Source organism: Mirounga angustirostris, unplaced genomic scaffold (assembly GCF_029215605.1).
Source record: "Mirounga angustirostris isolate CCGP_5_RB_7025 unplaced genomic scaffold, mMirAng1.0.hap1 SCAF_5, whole genome shotgun sequence".
NCBI classification, from domain to species: domain Eukaryota; kingdom Metazoa; phylum Chordata; class Mammalia; order Carnivora; family Phocidae; genus Mirounga; species Mirounga angustirostris.
The window spans coordinates 151,917,766-151,933,306 of record NW_026991713.1 but is presented as its reverse complement, the minus strand read 5'-3'; the positions used below and the strand labels follow the sequence as shown (position 1 = coordinate 151,933,306).

Here is a 15,541-nt window from a genome sequence, read left to right as displayed (position 1 = left end):
CTTCAGGGAGCTGGGGGTGGGGGATGGAACTCTTCCGAGCCTCCCACCTCAGATGTGTCCTCTCCCTCGGAGAGGTTAAGGACGGGCCTGTGTATAAATCTCACCTGCTGTCCTCTGACATAGCATTTGAGCCCAAAATACAAATCAGAAAAAAAAAAAAGAAGGGCTTATGAAGGTCCCAAGACCCAGAATATTTAATCTGACAGCAGATTAAAAAATGAATCAAAGCTTCAAATTCCTGCTGTGCTTCTCTGGACAGATTAGATGAAAAGCCTTTCAGCCTTGTGACCGCATGCCTACTCCTAACTGTTCCTTTCTGGTCAGTTTAATCACTTAAATAGAAACCGTTGTCCATGATGGAGGAGATAAAGAAGGAGGTGGGGGAGGGGGAGCAAAGCACGGGACAGCAAGAGGCACAGGTGGGGGGCAGGTGATGCCGAGGCAGTCAGGGTGCCCGACTTCACCTTTGCTAATGAAGAGGACTTTCCCCTCCATTCTGCAAAGTACACCTCAGATGAAGACCCTTGTCCTCTTGGTTCTAGAAGAGTCTATGGAAGCCATTGTGTCCTTATCCTCGAGATGCAGTTTCTTTCCTTACCTGTTCATGGCACATGCATGTGACTCTGAGTCCTCGTCCACACATCTGCCCTTCTGGACTCTGGGTTCTCTCTGCCGGGAGCTTAGCACGACCACTCAGCAGTTGGCTCTTTGCTTACTCTTTGGCTGGGGGATGGGACAAGAGGTGCAGGCAGAGGAAGCTCAATAAAGTGTGAGCCTTGCCTGCAGTGGATACTGTGCTAAGTCCTTCCCGGCCCGTTTTGTCCTTTCCATCACCGGTGAGAGCAAAGCTGACCTCCCACCCCGCACGTGACCTGTCCGAGAGAGAGCTGATGTGACTTGCCTGGGAAGGGACCCGGGTCAGACTCTGGCCTGTCCGGTAGAATGCTCTAGGCTCTCCTGCTTCCATCTCTGGGGGATGCTGAGAGTTACAACGCCCTGAGGCTGCTTTCTAATGAAGGGGAGGAAGATAAGACACACTTGAGCCAGATGTGAATAAAGGACCTAGATTCTAAGATGATGAACGGATGGAGAAAATGTGGTATGTCCATCATTTCAGGCTTAAGAGAGGAAATCCTGCTATTGGTGACCACATGGCTAAAGCTGGGGGACATGATACTGAGTGAAATAAGGCAGTCACAGAAGGATGAACAATCCGGGTTCCACCCACAGGAGGCATTGAAAATCATCAGGCTCAGAATCAGAGCATGGAAGGGTGGCTGGCTCGGGGAGAGGGAAATGGGAAGGTGTTCTCCAACAGGTACAGAGTTTCAGTCCTGCAGATGAGTATGTTCTAGAGAACTGTGGCTGAAGTTAACAATGCCGTATGGTACACTTAAAAATTGGTCAAGAGGGTGGACCACAGTTGTGTTGAGTGTTCTTACAAAAAAAAAAAAATTTTTTTTTCTCCCTAAAACGTGTTCCATACTCCGTTCCCGTAAATGGGCACTAAGGAGTTTGTCAGCCTCCAGAGATTTAAGGACACGTTTGGGCATATGTACATTTTTTTCTGGGCAGGGGTCTCCGCTTTCATTAGACCCTCAAAGGAGCCTCGTTACCCCCACAATAGTGATGGTAGCTGCTGTTCATTTAAAATTCACTGTGTTACGCGTTCATACCAAGATATTGTTATGGCGACTACTGTTCTTTTCTTTATACACTATTTTGTAATCTCATGTTTGCAGATAAACTGGGGCTTAGGAAACTTACACAACTTGATGAGAAATAGCTGGGTCTTGAACCCGGGAAGGCTGGCCCCGGGACGACTGCTTTGAGCTGCTACTCATGTAATCCTCCAACGGTCCTATGAACAGAGGCTATTACCCCATTTCAGAGACCAGGGCACTGAGGCTCAGCTGTGCTCAGTCCTATTGCTGGAAGTGGGCAGAGCTGGGACCCAGGCAAGGTTTGTCTGCCTCCAGGGCTGGAGGGATTGACTACCCCTGTTGTCTCCCAGATCCTGGGGCTTAGTATTGTTGCTTGTTGATCACTACACCTACTTTTTCTTCATACCTGGCCCACTTCACTCATCTCTAACCTGCTTGATCCCTGTCAACAGTGGGACTTTCCACTCCTGTGCCAAGGCCCTGGGGTTGGGAACATGATCCAGAGCCAAGGTGGATGGACTCTCCCATTCCCGGCCCAAATTCCCTACCTGCGAGCCCCAAAGGATATTTTCCTGGTTCTGGTTTCACTGTTCTGGGAAGACCAGCGGGCTAAGGAGAGGCCTTCCTTCCAAACTCGAGCAGGTGATGTTGTTTTCATCCTGGGCCCCTGGCCCAGGGACCTGAAGGAGTATCTGCCCCGGGATGCTGAGAGCAGGCTATGATCAGAGGCCTCCTGAGTGCCTGAGGGTCCTGGAGGGTGGGAAAAAAATACAATAACTGACCCGGGTCTCGGAAGGTAGAAAGAAAACACAGAGGGACGCTCCCCGTTACTGAGCCCTGTGACCCCACTGTTTAGATCTTTCAAATGGTTATTGCTTCAAAGAAGCTTTCTAATAACACAAGGCTATCTATGCAAAGACCACAAGAAAATATTTAAAGATAAGAAGCATACCTCACGTCTTGTGGCTTCTTCTTATGTTTATTGTTAACTATCTATCTGGCCATGGGGCACCTGGGTGCCTCAGTCAGTTAAGCGTCGGCCTTTGGCTCAGGTCATGATTCCGGAGTCTCAGGATCAAGCCCCATATCAGGCTCCCTGCTCAGCAGGGAGTCTGCGTCTCCCTCTGCCCTCACCCCGCTTGTGCTCTCTCTCTCTCACTCTCTCAAATAAATAAATAAATAAATAAATCTTAAAAAAAAAAAAAAACTATCTGGCCAGATTTAAAATGTTATTTTGAATAGGTAATATAGGCAAATATTAAATAGTATATCAGGATATTTACAATTTTCCCTTTCATCCCCATTCCTCATCTTCCAGTTCCCTTCCCTAGAGAAACCTCGAGGATGTTTCTTACATAGGCTTCCAGAAATATTTTATACCTATACAGGCAAATATGTGCAAATTTGTATATGTATGCATGTATGTATATGTATAAATGTACTCTTTTTTAAAAAAAAGATTTTATTTGAGAGAGAGAGAGTAAAGCGAGAGAGAGAGAGCGAGCACAAGTCGGGGGTGAGGGGCAGACAGAGAGGGAGAGGCAGACTCTCCGATGAGCAGGAAGCCCGATGCCGGGCTCAATCCCAGGACCCTGGGATCGTGACCTGAGCTGAAGGCAGATGCTTACCCACCTGAGCCACCCAGGTGCCCCCCACCTCATCATTTTATAGATGGGGAAGAAGAGGCTCCAGGCTTTGGCCACTCACACAAATCCCGCAGGTGATGGAGGAGGGCCAAGCTAAGGTTCTGCCCTAGGCCGTGTGACTTAAAGCCTGCGTTTCTTCCACCTTCCCCTCCTGGTTCTTGTTTCTGCCAGAGGAGGAGGCCGTGGGAGCAGTCTCCTGCTCAGGGCTGTGTGGCTGACCATATAAAGTGTCAGGGAAAAGCTGGAGTCACTTCCTAATACGGTCACAAGAGGGAAACCCTGGGCCTGTGGCTGGGACCTGCTGATGGCATGGGGCCCTGAGATGTTGGCTGGGACACAGCAGGCGGGGATATTGAAACCTCTGAACTTGACCGGCTGGAGAGGGGCTTGTGTGGGGGACAGGGGGGCAGAAACACCACCAACTGCAGTGTGGGGACTGGGTCTGGTGAAATGAACTGAGGTTAAACAGCAGACCTAAAGCCTGCAGATTCTGGAGCCCAGCCACCCTGCGTGGGGTGTGCTCCGCCGACCCAGCTCTTCCTCTCGGTTGTTGTGCCTCGGAAAGATGGGCTGAACTGAGCAGAGATTCAGATCTGCCTGGAAGCTTGGGTTAAGTACGGGCTTGCTTGGGGGCTTTGCACCAGGAGCTGTCTGAGGCAGACAGGAGCAAAGTGATACTTCTCCTATTCATTGTATTCAGCAAGCATTTACTGAGTGTCTGCCTTGTGCGTGGCCGTGTGCTGGGCTGGCGATACCGGGGTGGGGGTGGGCAGCTTGCAGTCCAGGAGGTGTCATTTAGGATGAGCCCTGAAAGAGGAGATGGAAATGGCTCTGGGAAGATGGAGGGGAGACATAGAAGGTTCCAAGCTGGCAAGGTTTCTGTCATCATGAAGTAAAGGGAGCAGGGTATAGTCACCTAACATTTATTGAGCACCTCCCGTATACCACGCACTCTGTTAAATGCTTCACGAGCATTATCTTACAGCAAGCCTGTGAAGGATCTACTGTTACACATCTTTGTTTTGTAGCTGAGGAAAACAGGCTCAGAGAGGTTAAGAGACTTGCCCAGGGTCACACAGCCAGGAAGTAGCAGAATGGGGGTTCACACCAAGTCTGCAGTGCTCGATTCTGTACCCTAAACCACTGCCCTTTACTGCCTCCAGGTCAAGGGTTTGGTGAGAGGGTGGTTTGGGCTGTAAATGACACCCACATTCTAACAAGGGCCTGGCTGTTGGCAGGGGGCACAGCCCAGGGGCATCTGGAAGTGGAGTTAGGACCTGAAGGAGAGGTAGGACTTGGCTGACCATTCAAACGACTGATCGTTATCTGGGCACTTACTCTATGGGAGGCCCCATGCTAGGGACCAGGACACAGATGAACAGGACACAGAGCCCCTGCCCTTGGTCACAAGGTCAGCAAACCTCTCCTGAGCACCTACCGTGTGCCAGCCCAGTGCAAAGCCCCAGGTCACAGAGAGGAAGGCATTGCGGCCCCTGTTCCAGGGAATCTTTGTAATTAACATACCCCTCAGGCATTCATTGGGCAAGCACATAGTGAGCACCTGCTGTATGCCAAGGCCTATGTACAGACTGGAGAGGAGGAAGAGGGTGCTCCGGCGCAGCACGAGGGGGCTGGACGATCAGATGGGGGAGGGGGGCATCCGGGCCGACAGTGGACCCATCAGGCCGAGTGCGGGTCCTGGCCCCTGCCTGCCTCTGCAGGAGCCTCCTCCTTCATCCTTGCTTGTCTCCTCCTTTATGATCCAGACACACCAAACTGCTTGCCGTTCACCCGCATGCATGCACTCGCCCTGCTGCCTTCCGTGCCTGTGCGACCTCCCGAGCAGGCTAACACCTCCTTGTCTGTTAGGATTCAGGGCAGGGCGCACCTCCCCACTGGCAGTTTCCCTGACCGCCCCCCAGTGTGGATTAGGGCCCTCTCTTCCTTGCTCCCCTTCATTCCCTGGGCTGCATCCTGGGTCTAGGGACATTATTTTTAAATGTCCTTGTCCCCTCTCTGATCTGTGGGTTCTTGGAGGGCAGGGGACCACCACTGATTTATTTATCTCCAGCATCTAGCACAGACCTGGTATACAGTAGGTACTCAACAAATGGCTGATGGTCTGTGTTGACCTCATTCCTGCCTTTTTAGGGGAATGCTGAGAACCAGGGAGATTATTCCCTCCTCCCCCTGCCAATCCTGTCCCTTTTGAAGAATCCTGTCCCCTTCTCACCCAGGCCCATCACACACCATTGTCCCTTAGCAGACTGAGCCCTGGGGGGGGACGCTCCTCCTCCAATCAGCCGCAGGCATGGCTGAAATCCCTTTGCGGGCAGGACGTTGTGCTCTTTGTTTTCTTTAACCCCAGAGCCTTGCACGGTGTCTGGGACATACACACTGAATGAATGAGGGACTGAATGAACAAATGATGCATTGTTTTTCTTTCTGTATGTCGGGCAGAGTTCGGACAGCCTCATGGGAGTTGCTTAGGCTTGGCAGTGGGCCGAGCTGGGCTTGGTGCCGCTAAGGTCTCGCTTTGTGACTTTGGTCAAGTTGCTTAACCTCTCTGGTGTTTACTTTGCCCCCTGAGTGTCACCCAGAGATGGGCCATCTGCTCTTCCTTTCATCCCTTCTAGGGGGACTGGAGGGAGGGCCTGCTTCGTGGCCTATTAGAGCCGCAGGCAGTACTGATGCTATTGTTTGGGAAAAGCAATCCCTGTGGAACAGGATGGAGGCTGTCCCCTGAGCTGTGACCTCAGCCCAGGGAACAGCCAACGTCTAGGAAAAGACAGCCAGAGCAAGGAGAGTGCCTCGAATGTGTGCTCATGGTGGGGTTTGCCGAGCGCCCCCACACCCTTTCCCTGGTCTGATTATTTCTAGATGCTTCTATGCCCTTGGTGGGAGCAGGACAACTTTTTTTTTTTTAATTGTGGTAAAATCCATATAACCTAGAATTCACCATCTGAGCCAGTTCCAAGGGCACAATTCGATGGCATTTAGCACATCCACAGCGGTGTACAATCAGCAACACTATGTAGTTCCGGAAGATGTTTTTTTTTAAGATTTTATGTATGTATGTATGTATGTATGTATTTGAGAGAGAAAGGGAGAGAGGGAGAGAGAGAGAGAGAGAGCAGGGGGAGGGGCAGAGGCGAGGGAGAAGCAGACTCCCCCCTGAGCAGGGAGCCCGATGTGATGTCGGGCTCGATCCCAGGACCCCGAGATCATGCCCTGCCCCGGGGGCATTTAGCCAACTGAGCCAGCTAGCTGTGTGAGCCAGTGACGACCTCACATGGAAGCAGGGAAATCACAGTGTGACGGTCACAGGGTAGATAAGAGGATTCAGTGAAGAGATGCCCGTGAAGGGCTTAGAGCTCAGTGCCAGGTGCACAGTAAGTACCCAGTAGACAGAGGCTCAGGGAGGTGAGTGGCGGCGTCCAAGAGAGGGGCTGGGGTCTGAACCCCAACTGTCAGAAAGCACACAGCTCTAAGAGAGAACATAGGTGGCCCAGAAACCCAGGGGTTTCCTCCTCTTCCCCCATACCCAGCCTATCCGCGATGCCCGAGCGTTCCCATCAGGACTCTGAGCCTCAGTTTCCCCATCTCTAAAATGGCCATATGAATGCATCTAACAGTTTTGCCGTGAGGATGTAGTGGAAAAAATGCACCCAGAGGTGCTCAGTACGTGTTTAAATGCAGGCGGTGATGGGCGTTGCTGGGCCTGGACCCCGGGGGAACCAGACGTCCGAGCTCTCCTCAAGGCCGCATGCGGCAAGTAAGCTTGGCTTCTCTCTTTGGCAGACGTACTCTGGCCTCTTCTGCGTGGTGATCAACCCCTACAAGCAACTGCCCATCTACTCGGAGAAGATCGTGGACATGTACAAGGGCAAGAAGAGGCACGAGATGCCGCCCCACATCTACGCCATCGCCGACACGGCCTACCGGAGCATGCTGCAAGGTGAGCCGCCTGCCGGGTGGCCGGGGTGCTGCGCGGGGTTGCTGCTCCCGCCGCCTCCGGGAGCGCCCGTTCTGTCTGGGCCCCTCCTGCCCCCCGCCGGCCTGCAGTCCTCGCCAAGAATGCGGAGTTTGGCAGGCGGCGCTGGGGCCCAGGAGCCTTGTGCCTGAAAAAGGGAAAAAGGCAGCCGAACATCTGGGCGCGCGGCTGGGAGGGTGGGGGGGAGCACAGATGGCTTGGGCAAATACGGGCATGGGCCGCCCAGCCTCTCTGCGGCCCCCGGGCCCGGCCTGCCATCTGCAGGATAGTGCGGTGCCCTCCCCACCTCCCGAGGGAAGGGGGTGGCCGTCAGCCCTGGGGCCCAACCTGCCAGCTCTGCGTTTTCAGCCCTGGGGGTGGTGTGAGAGGTCTTCTCCTCTCCAGCCTCAGTTTCCCCATCTGTAAAAAGGGGGTGATAGGGTCCACCTTGCAGCTTGTGGAGATTCTCATGCAGCCTTGTCCAAACTCAAGACCTTTGCATATGCCCTCCATGTTTGTGTATTACTATTATTAGTGTTGTTATTACTATTATTAATGAACTTTTAATTGAGGTAAAATATACATACAGTAGAGGGGGTAAAGTGCACAAACTTAGTGTCCAGCCTAAAATTAACTTTGGCATATGTCTGCAGTCATAGAGCCACCACTCAGACCAAGATGTGAAATATTTCCAGAAAGTTTCCTCATGCCTCTTCCCAGTCAATACCTCCTCTATACCCCCCAGAAGTAACTGCTATTCTGACTTCTGTCACCATCAGTTTTGCCTGCTCTTAAACTTCATAAAATTGATGTCCTTATATTACTTACTTGATATTTTTCTCATGAGCTCTCTCCCCCGCAATCTAGTTCAGACTGAATAAAAAAGAGCAGTATACTAGATTAGTTAAGAGCATGGATTCTAGAACAGGGGTGCCTGTGTTTAAATCCCAGCTCTGCCACTCACCAGCTGTGTGACCTTGAGCAAGCTACTTAGCCTCTCTGTGCTCTGCGTCCTCATCTGCAAGAGAGGATTATAATAACTGTGACCTACCCATAGGGCTGATGTGAAGATTAAATGTACGATTGCATAGTGCTCCGAACAGTGTCTGATACTTGGTCAAAACTCATGAAGTGTAAACGATTATCATCATCATGCACGAAACCAGATGTTACTTACGCCAGCTATGTTTGTTTCTTTTTTTTTTAGAGATTTTATTTATTTATTTATTTATTTATTTGAGAGAGAGGGGGAGGGGAGAGAGCGAGTGAGTGGAGAGAGGAGCAGAGGGAGAGGGACAAGGAGACTCTGTGCAGAGCGTGGAGACCGATGCAGGGCTCAACTCCACGACCCTGAGATCATGACCTGAGTTGAAATCAGGAGTCAGTCACTTAACTGACTGAGCCACCCAGGCACCTCTGTTATGTTTTTTTCTAATGCACATTGAAGAGAATATACAACTATTAAAATTGAAACCATTAATCTTAGTGGCACCTAAAATCACTTTGCCGTGCTTTGTGGTATATGGAATTAGGGTATGTCCTGTGCTCAGTGTGGTGCCTGGTGTGCCAGAAGCTTGAACAATAGAAGTTTGCCTTGGCAGGGCCTCTTCTCAGCCTCTACCTGAATAGCACTTTGGGTCACGGCACATACCTCCTTTCACAAGAACACATGTTTTCTTTTTTTTAATCATCAGCACAATTCTGTGAGATAGGGTCGGTGTTACTGCCTACACTTTATGACAGAGACAACCGAGTCTCTCAAAGGGCCTGGAAACCCAGGCCATGACCAAGTGGGGCTTCTCCCAGGAATGCAAGGCTGGTTCAAGATTCAAAAATTAGTCCATATAATAGCCTAAAGAAGAAAAACCACACGATCATATCAATGGATACAGAAAAAGCATTTGACAAAATTCAAAATCTGTTCATGATAAAATCGCTCAGAAAACTAGGAGGAGGGAATTTCATCAACTGATACAAGGCATCTACAAAAAAACCCTACATTTAACATCATACTTAATAGTGACAGTTTGAAAGCTTGCCCCATAAGATGAGTAACAAGGTGGGCGCCTGGGTGGCTCAGTTGGTTAAGCGACTGCCTTCGGCTCAGGTCATGATCCTGGAGTCCCGGGATCGAGTCCTACATCGGGCTCCCTGCTCGGTGGGGAGTCTGCTTCTCCCTCTGACCCTCCTCCCTCTCCTGCTCTCTGTCTCTCATTCTCTCTCTCAAATAAATAAATAAAATCTTTAAAAAAAAAAAAAAGATGAGTAACAAGGTAAGGATGTCCGCTCTCACCACCCCTAATGAACATTGTACTAGAAGTTTTAACCAGTGTAATAAGACAAGAAAAAGAAATTGGGGCTCTAGGTTGTAAGCTTCACCTGTTCAACTGCTTTGGTCCTCTCTCAGTAAATCCCTTTGCCTCAAAACAATTGAACCCTTGCTTTCCTCCTCATGTGTTTTGGGTGCATTGTAAAAAGGGCAGTACCCATCACAGTGTCATTGATCTTTGGGGAAGGGTGAGAGGATTTTCTTTCCTGTAAATGGATCTGGTCTTGAGACACAAGAGTTCTCCCGTCCTTACACTTGGGAGAGGGCAACGGAAAAGGACTTGGCAGTCCTAAAGCTGTATATAATTTTATGTGACTATGAGGTGTGGGAATAGTCCTAAGGTTATGAACCAGCAGCTGGTAGGCTGCATCCAGCCTTCAGATAAGTTTGGTTTGGGCCACACAGTTTTAAGGATACTTGAAGTAGTTGTCAACTTTTAACAACTGGGAAATTATGCATAAAAACTGTATGTATTTTTATAGGGGCATGAGTTTTCCAGTTCCCCAGTCCTTACCTGGCCTGGGGCACTTGTTTGTGTTAACAGCCCGGCCCTTGTGTTTGACTTTGCAAACTCTGAAATAGCTACCTCCAAGACTGTCCTGAGTCAGGAATTGAGAACTTAGTTCTGGAAGTGCCTGAGGGCAGGGATCCAGGTGTGTCCAGCCTAAAGGGCTCAGTAGAAGTGCCCCCAAATTACTGACAGAATTACCCAAACCCCACGGGTATGACCCAAGCTGGATCATTGCAGACATGGGACTGCCATTACCTTCAAAGACCAGCAGATGGAGCCTTTATAGAAAGGGCAATGGAGTTGAAATCTCAGGTTGTGAAGGATGGCTCCTGGAGTTAGATATGTGTCTTTGTTTATAAAAAAAAAAAAAATTCTTTGTGGTCTCCCTTGATGGAGAAGTTTACAGTGATGGTTCACACACCTTCTTAAGGAAGATGAACATCACAAAGTTATAGTACTCATGTCGTTTGGGTTGCTTTTAGTTGCATAAAAATATAGCATACCATATAGCAATTAAAGTGGCTTAAACAATAGGAGTTTATTATTTCACATAACAAGAAGTGCAGGTTGGTGATTTCAGGGTTAGTTAATTCAGCAGCTCAAAAACAGACCTCTTTGGGGTTTTCTTGGCTTCTTCCTCATGGTCACAAGATGGCAGCCATAGCTCCAGACGTCATGTCCTCATGCTATCATGTCCAAAAGCCTGAAGGAAGTGGGATGTTAGGTTCTTTTCCTATGTCTCTTTTTTATCAGGGAGAAAAACCTTTTCCAGAAACTCCTCAGCAGGCATCCCCTTATGTCTTATTGGCTAAAACCTGGTTACATGCCAACCTCTAAACCAATGGTTGGCAGAGGACTGGGACGGTAGTAATTGTTTGTAATTATGTCTCATTGGCTAAACCTTTGGTCACATGCCAACCTCTAAACCAGTGGTTGGCAGAGGACTGGAATGTTAGTAATTGTTTGTAATTATGTCTCATTGGCTAAACCTTTGGTCACATGCCAACCTCTAAACCAATGGTTGGCAGAGGACTGGAATGTTAGTAATTGTTTGTAATTATGTCTCATTGGCTAAACCTTTGGTCACATGCCAACCTCTAAACCAATGGTTGGCAGAGGACTGGAATGTTAGTAATTGTTTGTAATTATGTCTCATTGGCTAAACCTTTGGTCACATGCCAACCTCTAAACCAATCATTGGCAAAGAGGACTGGGACCTTTATAATTGGCTTGGACTATTCCTGGTTCTTTCGTGGAGCAGCTCCCACAAGCACGTTTTCTCTGAACACCAGAATGACATGAAATTCTTTTAGCAAAGGAGAAGGGGGAGTAACAGGTAAGCACTACCACAGTGCTCTTAAAATACGTATGTATAACTTTAAAAAACCTTTAATATTTTACGTTCATCCTAAAAAAAATTAAAACATGTATTTAAGCTAAAGAGAATATACCAGCACCCATAATTCTATCGTCCAGAGATCACCACTGTTAATGCTTTGGTATGTAACCTTTCATGTAATAACTGAGCTGAACATCCTGAAATGGAAGAAATTTTGATTGTCTGAAAATAAGTGATTCCAGAAAAAAAAATCACTTGAAACAGGGACCAAAATTTCACTGTAAGGGGGAGAAAAAAGGGTTGACTGGGCTGGGGAAATGACATTGCAAATTGTCAGTCTGTTTTATCTACATATAATAGGAATTTGGTTATAATTGCAACAAGATGCTGAATCTTAGATTGAGTAGAAAATTAAGGGTTGATTTTTTAAAACTTTTTTGGGGGGTACAGAATCCCAGGAGAGTGTAACACAACGTTCTTCATGTCATATTTGATTTCTGCAGCAGGAGCTAATGAGAATAATTTTTGCAGACTTATGAGAGGGGTCACCGGTTTTCCCAAGGGCTCTTCCATTTTGGGGGTGCTTCATAAAGCCCCCATTGTGTTGTCCTTCATGATGACTCTGTGATACTTTGTCGTGAATTGACCTGACTTTTTTTGTGTGGCCTTCCCAAGCTCATTGACTTCGTGACACATTGCACCTTCAGGGGAATTGGCAGTTTTATGGACCTGCTGCTTTGTTCTGTGCTTGTATCGTGCTGGTGGATGTTGCCAGCCGTAATCGGCAAGATAAAGTGGCTGAGTTGGTGGGTGGCAGTGTGCAGGCCAGAGAAGGATGCCTCAGTGGGGTCTGATTTCCAAAGAGTCTTCAGTGGACTCACTGAAGACTATTTTTGTGTTGTGATCATGTTTCAGTGTTATACTGGATGAGGAGGATCCCCAGTGTTAATACATTTCATTCCCTCTAGGCTCTATGTTACCACACAAAGTTACATAGTGAAATAGAAAATTACTTAGAAATGATGACACATTTTAACCCCCCAAGAGAAAGTGACAGCTGTGAGCATACTTTTTCATAAAAGATAAACTTTATTTAGTTTAAGTGTGAATCAACAGCTGCTCCACATGGGTTCATTTTGGCATTACCTGGTACTTTCTGGAAAACTACTAATGATAGACTCCAGTGAAACAAATCATGGGGGGAAAAATGCAAGCTTGGGAAAATAACTTTTTCTCTAGAAAGTGGAAGTTTGGTTTTTGCAAAGGAAGGTGTAGGCCCAGTTTGTGACTCCGCTGATGAAGGTCGTGATCCCAGGGGGTAAGGTCACTCAGCCGGGATCCACAATGAGCTTTCTGTCTTGTTGGTTCCTTAATCCTTTGTAGAACAAGATGAAGTGTGAAGAGGTGGGGTTGGGGAGAGACGGATAACACATGCACTGAATATAAAATGTAATGTTTGAATGTGTTACATGAACCCATAACTTCCTGAGGACCCATACATACCCTGCCTAAGAGCCAGACTCCATCCTTGTCTACCTATTCACCTCTGTATCTCCAGTGGATCTGCTGGTGCCTGGCACATGGTAGCTGCTCAGTTAGTATTTGTTGATGAATGAATGAATGAATGAATGTACTTAATCACTAATTCTACCCCAAAGTCTCCTTTCTAAATGTGTCGATCTCCTTTTACTATGTCTAGATATATGTTGAGGACCCTGCTTATAGCTTCTCCTTGAAGGTGATTACTACTGGAGCCTTCTGACCGGCCCTGGCTACCCTCTATGACAGGTAGCTGACATCCAGGACCTTCCTTATCATGCTTGGAATTGGCTCCACCCTCTCATGGTGGATTCCTTGTTTCCTGGTTTCCATGTCTTCCTCTTCCTTGATTTACTCTTCTATTTAAATGGAGCACCTTTTCTAGTACCTTCTCAAGTAAGGATGTTTACGAGACAGATTGAGATCCTGCATATCTCATCTGAAGACTTGTTGTGTCTCTAATATGTAAGGGCCAGTTTAGCTGAGTTTACAATTTTAAGCAACAAATAGTTTTCTTTCAGAATTTTTAAAAAAGATTTTATTTATTTATTTGACAGAGAGATAGAGAGCACAAGTAGGCAGAGCGGCAGGCAGAGGGAGAGGGAGAAGCAGGCTCCTCGCTGAGCAGGGAGCTGATGCGGGGCTCGATCCCAAGACCCTGAGATCATGACCTGAGCCAAAGGCAGATGCTTAACCAACTGAGTCACCCATGCGCCCCTCTTTCAGAATTTTTAAGGCATGGCTTCACAGCCTTCTAGCTTGCTTCATTGCTGAGAAGATAAAAGCCAATCTAATTCTTAATCCTTCGAGTGTGACCAAAAAAAATTTTGTTTTCTCTCCTTCTCTGGACGCTTTTAGACCCTTCTTTATCCCCATGTTCATGATGTTGATGGGATTTGTCTTGGGTCTGTTTTCACCCATTGTGCTGGAGACTTCGTGGACGCTTTTCATCTGTAAACTCATGGCCTTATATTCTGAGAAATTTTTGTGAATTACTTCCTTGATGATTTATTTCTCTCTGTGTTCTCTGTTCTGCTTTTCTAGAAGTCTTCTCATGTCCGGGACTGTCCCATCTCCTTTTTATTCTTTTTTTCTGGACAATTACTTCAACTTTGTCTTACAACCCTTCTTTTAAGTTTTAATTTGTTATATATATATATATGATATACATATATATATACACATGTATATATTCTTTTTCCATGTGATGTGATGTCCTTTTCCTTGGAGGATTCTTCTCCATGCCTAGTCTGTTTCTTCCAAGATGCTTATTTTCCTAGTGATTCGTTTCCACTTCTGTCTGAGGTATTAGTAGCTTTCTTCAGATGTCTGCTGATTCCTGGCTGCCCATTCATCGGGGATACTCCAGTGCAAGGTGGATGGATGCTGTGGGCTTGCAGGAGGAGCTTGCTGGTGATGAGCTTGGCTATAGTTTGATTGGAGCTGGGCCATTCCACTGGGGCTCTTCTGATAGATCTCTCCATCTTTTTTGTCCTTGGGCTAATCAGGTTTTTCAGGGAAGACTTATGCAATCGTCTCCCTGGCAGGTCAAGATCTGTCTCCCTTCATTGTGAGGGTCTAGTTAAGAAGCCAAGGGTTTCAAACTGTGGAATGAAACTTGCACTTTATCCTTTCACTATGGTCCCTGATGCCGCCCAGGGATTTTATTCTGCGGAGAATAAAATCTGTCTTCTCCTGTGGGCTGGGGAAGGACAGTCCCTCGGCTGCAGGGAGCATGGAAGGTATGTCTAGCAGCTTCTCAGACAGACTTTCAGCCCATCCTTGTGTTTGTAAATCCTCCTTCGCCCTGTCTCCCTGAGCCCCCTGCTGTGGCCAGTTACTGAGGTTTGGCCTGGGGGCAGGGGATTCTGTGATGAAATAGGTTGCTTTTAGGTTTCTCCACCACCAGATTAGACTTCTCCTTTCCTGGAACTGTCCTCACTCATCCTGTTTTCTGGCCTCCAAGACTTCCTTGCTCTTCTCTCTTTTCCAGTTCTTCATTTCACCTTGAAAAATCCCTTTACTGTCATTTTACTCAGGTTTGGGGAGGGAGGAACATGAATGGCAAGTGTTCCACCCATTATCTTTCAGTGGAAATTCTTTCAAACCTTCTTTTCCAAAGAAGTGATAATGATAAAAGTGGATTTTTTTTCAAAGATATATTTTTTAAGATTTTATTGATTTGAGAGAGAGATTGAGAGAATGAGAGAGAGGAGGGGCAGAGGAAGAAGCAGACTCCCCACAGAGCAGGGAGCCGATGTGGGACTTGATCCCAGGACCCTGGATCATGACCTGAGTCACAGGCAGACGCCCAACTGACTGAGCCACCCAGGCGCTGCCCTCAAAGATATTATTTTTTAAGTAATCTCTACACCCAACTTGGGGCTCGAACTCACAACCCCGAGATCAAGAGTCAGATGCTCCACTGACTGAGCCAGCCAGGCACCCTGATAATAACCCCACGCAGTGGGGACTCTGCTTCTCCCTCTCCCTCTGCCCCTCCCCCCCTCCTCCCCTTGCTCATGCTCTCTCTCTCTCTC

General features: G+C 47.7%; 1 protein-coding gene across 5 annotated transcripts in view; it reads left to right on the top strand.

Annotated features, from left to right (window-relative positions):
• MYH11 (myosin heavy chain 11) overlaps positions 1-15,541 on the top strand; it is a 115,325-nt gene that overhangs the window by 18,620 nt on the left and 81,164 nt on the right. For 4 of the 5 annotated variants that reach the window (XM_045875039.3, XM_045875041.3, XM_045875038.3 and 1 more), the window contains exon 3: positions 7,112-7,268. In XM_045875039.3, the coding sequence (XP_045730995.1) occupies positions 7,112-7,268 (157 nt within the window). Of the gene's footprint in view, positions 1-3,770; positions 3,920-7,111; positions 7,269-15,541 lie in introns of those variants that run through there. The other variant, XM_054507525.2, reaches the window with a different exon arrangement.